This window comes from Piliocolobus tephrosceles, chromosome 14, assembly GCF_002776525.5.
Source record: "Piliocolobus tephrosceles isolate RC106 chromosome 14, ASM277652v3, whole genome shotgun sequence".
Lineage (NCBI taxonomy): Eukaryota > Metazoa > Chordata > Mammalia > Primates > Cercopithecidae > Piliocolobus > Piliocolobus tephrosceles.
The window spans coordinates 15,808,669-15,812,768 of record NC_045447.1 but is presented as its reverse complement, the minus strand read 5'-3'; the positions used below and the strand labels follow the sequence as shown (position 1 = coordinate 15,812,768).

Sequence of the window (4,100 nt, the reverse complement as noted above, 5' to 3'; positions counted from 1 at the left end):
ACAAGACAGGGGCTGAGGAGCAGCAGCTTTGCAGTACACAGGGCTCCTGAACGTCCCCTGAGTTAGAGGTGGCACCAATCACCTCCTCCTCCATCAAACTGGTCCCTAGAAAGGAAGGATAACAAGCCCCACAGTCAAGCTGCCTTGTTCCCCAGGGATGAAGGCCACGAGAAGAGGTTGTTGCCTCTGGGGAAAAGCTAAGGTGCTCCCAGGGCTCTAAACCCCATAAGCATGGCCAATCATTCCTTCCTCAGACCCTCCAGTGTCAAGCCACTCCTGGGCCCTGCAGCTGTTCCTTCCTGTGATGTGCAGAACCCAGAGGGTACACTTGGGGACAAGGGTCCAGGCTGCAGAGTGTGCAGATCTGTCTTCCTGTGTGTGACTGTCTGCACAAGTCATATGTGTGAGTATGAGAGTATGTGTTGTTTGCAAGGCTGTGATTGTATAGTACCATCACTGCACAATGGTTTCATCGTAGGGGGTAGGAGGCAGTGTGTATGTGCATATGCCCCTTTAGCGTGGCACATCTCTGCCGTGATCCACCATGAGCCTATGTGAGTGCAGCCGTGTATGTGAAGCTGTGAAGCTATGTGCAAAGATGTGACTGTATGATCAATGAGGGGATTGGGTGTGCCTGGGCATGCATGGATGGGCATGGGGTAGAGTGCTCACACACAGTAGGCAGTCAGTGAGAACTCGAATGTGCTTGATGGGTCACAGCAGCTGTGCATGGCGCTATGTCTCCATCAACAGGAGTATGTGAATGATTGTCACCCTCTGGCCTTAGTGCCATTTTGTGATTGCATTTGGCCATGTGTGCAGGTGTACAATGATCTTGGCCTTTGAATCCTGAGGTAATGGTTGTCTGCCTACTTTGCTGTGAATGCATGTGCTGGCTCCACATTTCTGTACATGACTGATTGTGCCTATGTATTTGCAGAGACCAGCTTGAGGATGCACGTCTGCATGCCTGCATGTGTGTTTGCAACTACATTTGAATGTTTCTACAAACACCTTTGTATATTTGAACGTTTATTGGGACCAATTTAGACACGGGTCAGAGCAGGTCCACTTCCCAAAAGCAATTCTATAAATAGACTTCCCCTTCCATCCTGCCCAATCATCCTGATCCTCTTCCTCTCTCGGAAAGTGAGAAAGAATTAGGGGCTTAAGAAAAGATGCTTTAGAGAAAGCCAACACCAGAGATTCTTCTTAACCAATGGAGAAAAAAAAAAGGAATACAATAGGGTAGGGAGGTCCTTCATTTGATGGTTTTTTAATAGAGAAAGATGTGGAAATAAATTAAAAGATCATTTCCCTGTAACGGTGGTTTCAATATAGTCTTCCACAAAACTGTGCCCTAAAATTCCTCAGTTACTTCAATTCCCTTCTTAGAGAATTGCCCGATTTCTGCAATGAAGTTCAGACAGGAAAAAAACTGAGACACTGAAAACAAGTTGCCTCCGTCCTTAAAAGTCAAGTTGCTATGCCTGGGCAGATGTGTCCATCTGTCCACATGAGTTTCTCACACTGTGATGTGCATCTGCCTGGTGCTTGCTTGGAAAGTGTTTGATTTCATGGGGAAAGTTTCAGGGATATGAGGAGTCATTCAAATTGTCTTGCTTTTGTGTGTGTGTGTGTGTGTGTGTGTGTGATGGAGTCTCGCTCTGTCACCCAGGCTGGAGTGCAGTGGCACAATCTCAGTTCACTGCAACCTCCGCCTCCCGGGTTCAAGATATTCTCCTGCCTCAGCAGGGTTCAAGATATTCTCCTGCCTCAGTAGATGGGATTACAAGTGCGTGACACCACACCTGGCTAATTTTTGTGTGTTTTTTGTTGTTGTTGTTGTTGTTGTTGTTTTAGTAGAGACGGGGTTTCACCACATTGGCCAGGCTGGTCTCGAACTCCTGACCTCAGGTGATCTGCCTGCCTTAGCCTCCCAAAGCGCTGGGATTACAGGTGTGAGCCACCACGCCCAGCCCTGTTTTGTGTTTTAAGTCTGAAAATATCTGTATTCTTTACTCACACTTGAGTAGTATTTTTGCTTAGTGGAGAATTCCAAGTTCAAAATATTTTTTTCTCAGAATTTGAAGATTGTTAAACTGTGTTCTATAATCTACTGTTGAATTGAAACACTCGATGGCAATCTAATTATATGGATATCATCAGTTCATTGTACCCCATGCCCTTAGGAAGTACTAGATTCTCCTCTTCATTACCAGTGTTCTAAAATTCCACTATTTGTGTCTAGGTGTTGTGGGTTCATATTCATTTCAATGTAAACATATGTGCTCTTCAGATTTTTTTTTTCTAGAGTTTCTTTCTTATGTTTCTCTCCTCCATCTTGGTTTGGTTTCGTTCTTTCTTTTCCAAAATAAATGTCCATTGGTCAGATCTTTCTGTGTCGAACCTCTCTCAGTTTCATCTTTTCTTTCATATTTTCCTCCTTCCCTGATCTAAATCTTGTGCAATATCTTTTGTTCTATTTTTGCTTAAATCACAAACTATCAAAGTTGGACGTGACCTTGAAGATGAGTTACTTCGATTCTCTTATTTCGCAGATTGAAAGTCTAAGGCCCAGAAAGAAAGAAGTTTCAGGGAGGTGAAATGACTTGCCCACAGTCACACCTGTGTGTAAGGACCAGGGCTACCTGACTCTAAACTCTTGATTTTTTCCCATGGCCAGGAAGCCTTGCACAATTTATCCCCTCACCTTTTCCCTTAGACATCAGGGGGGTGACCCATCAATACAAAGAAGCCCTTGAGGTTCCAGGTGAATAACCAGCCTGCCATGGAGGCTGCCAATGAGTCTTCAGAGGGAACCCCATTCATTTTATTGGGACTGACAACAAGTCCTGGACAGCAGCGGCCTCTCCTTGTGCTGTTCTTGCTCTTGTATGTGGTCGGCCTCCTGCGTAATGGACTCATTGTGGCTGCCATCCGGGTCAGTCCAGCCCTTCATGCACCCATGTACTTCCTGCTGGCCCACCTGTCCTTCGCTGACCTCTGCTTCACCTCCATCACTGTGCCCAAGATGTTGGCCAACTTGTTGGCCCATGACCGCTCCATCTCGCTGGCTGGCTGCCTGACCCAAATGTACTTCTTCTTTGCCCTGGGGGTAACTGATAGCTGTCTCCTGGCCGCCATGACCTATGACTGCTACGTGGCCATCCAGCACCCCCTCCACTATGCCACGAGGATGTCCTGGGCCGTGTGCACAGCTCTGGTGGGGATGGCATGGCTGGTGTCCCACGTCCACTCCCTCCTGCATATCCTGCTCATGGCTCGCTTGTCCTTCAGTGCTTCCCACCAAGTGCCCCACTTCTTCTGTGACCACCAGCCTCTCTTAAGGCTCTTGTGCTCCGATACCCGCCACATCCAGCTGCTTATCTTCACCGAGGGCACCACGGTGGTGGTCACTCCCTTCCTGCTCATCCTCACCTCCTATAGGGCCATTGCAGCTGCTGTGCTGCAGCTGCCCTCAGCCTCTGGGAGGCTCTGGGCTATGTCCACCTGTGGCTCCCACCTGGCTGTGGTGAGCCTCTTCTATGGGACAGTCATTGCAGTCTACTTCCAGCCCACATCCCGATATGAGGCAGAGCAGGGCCGTGTGGCCACTGTCATGTACACTGTAGTCACCCCATGCTGAACCCCGTCATCTACAGCCTCCAGAATCGCGATGTACAGGGGCAGTCCGAGCCCTTCTCATTGGGCGAAGGATCTCAGCTAGTGACTCCTGAGGGCAGGACCCCACCGAGGACAGACCACATCACCCACACTGGCAACTGTTGAACATAACCCTCTGTCCTCTGCTATGCTCAAAAATCATAACAGCCATCATTTTCTGAGCACTTGCCTGGAAGCAGATCCTTGCCTGATCTCATTTTATTCCCACAGCCACCCAGGATATAGATATTATGATCCTGTTTTACATACAAGAAAATTTGTCTTTGGGCTTAGAGATAAGCAGTGACTTTCCAGCCAGGTGCAGTAGCTCACGCCTGTAATCCCAGCACTTTGAGAAGCTGAGGCGGTGGATCACCTGAGGTCGGGAGTTCGAGATCAGCCTGGCCAACATGGTGAAACCCTGTCTCTACTAA

General features: G+C 48.2%; 1 protein-coding gene across 1 annotated transcript; it reads left to right on the top strand.

The window, feature by feature from the left end:
• The first annotated feature begins 2,765 nt into the window (after nucleotides 1-2,765).
• Nucleotides 2,766-3,777, top strand: LOC111545961 (olfactory receptor 1K1). The gene has a single exon (XM_023217218.2). It carries the CDS (start codon nucleotides 2,792-2,794, stop codon nucleotides 3,647-3,649), a length of 858 nt encoding a protein of 285 aa, XP_023072986.1. The 5' UTR covers nucleotides 2,766-2,791; the 3' UTR covers nucleotides 3,650-3,777.
• The last annotated feature ends 323 nt before the right edge of the window (nucleotides 3,778-4,100 follow it).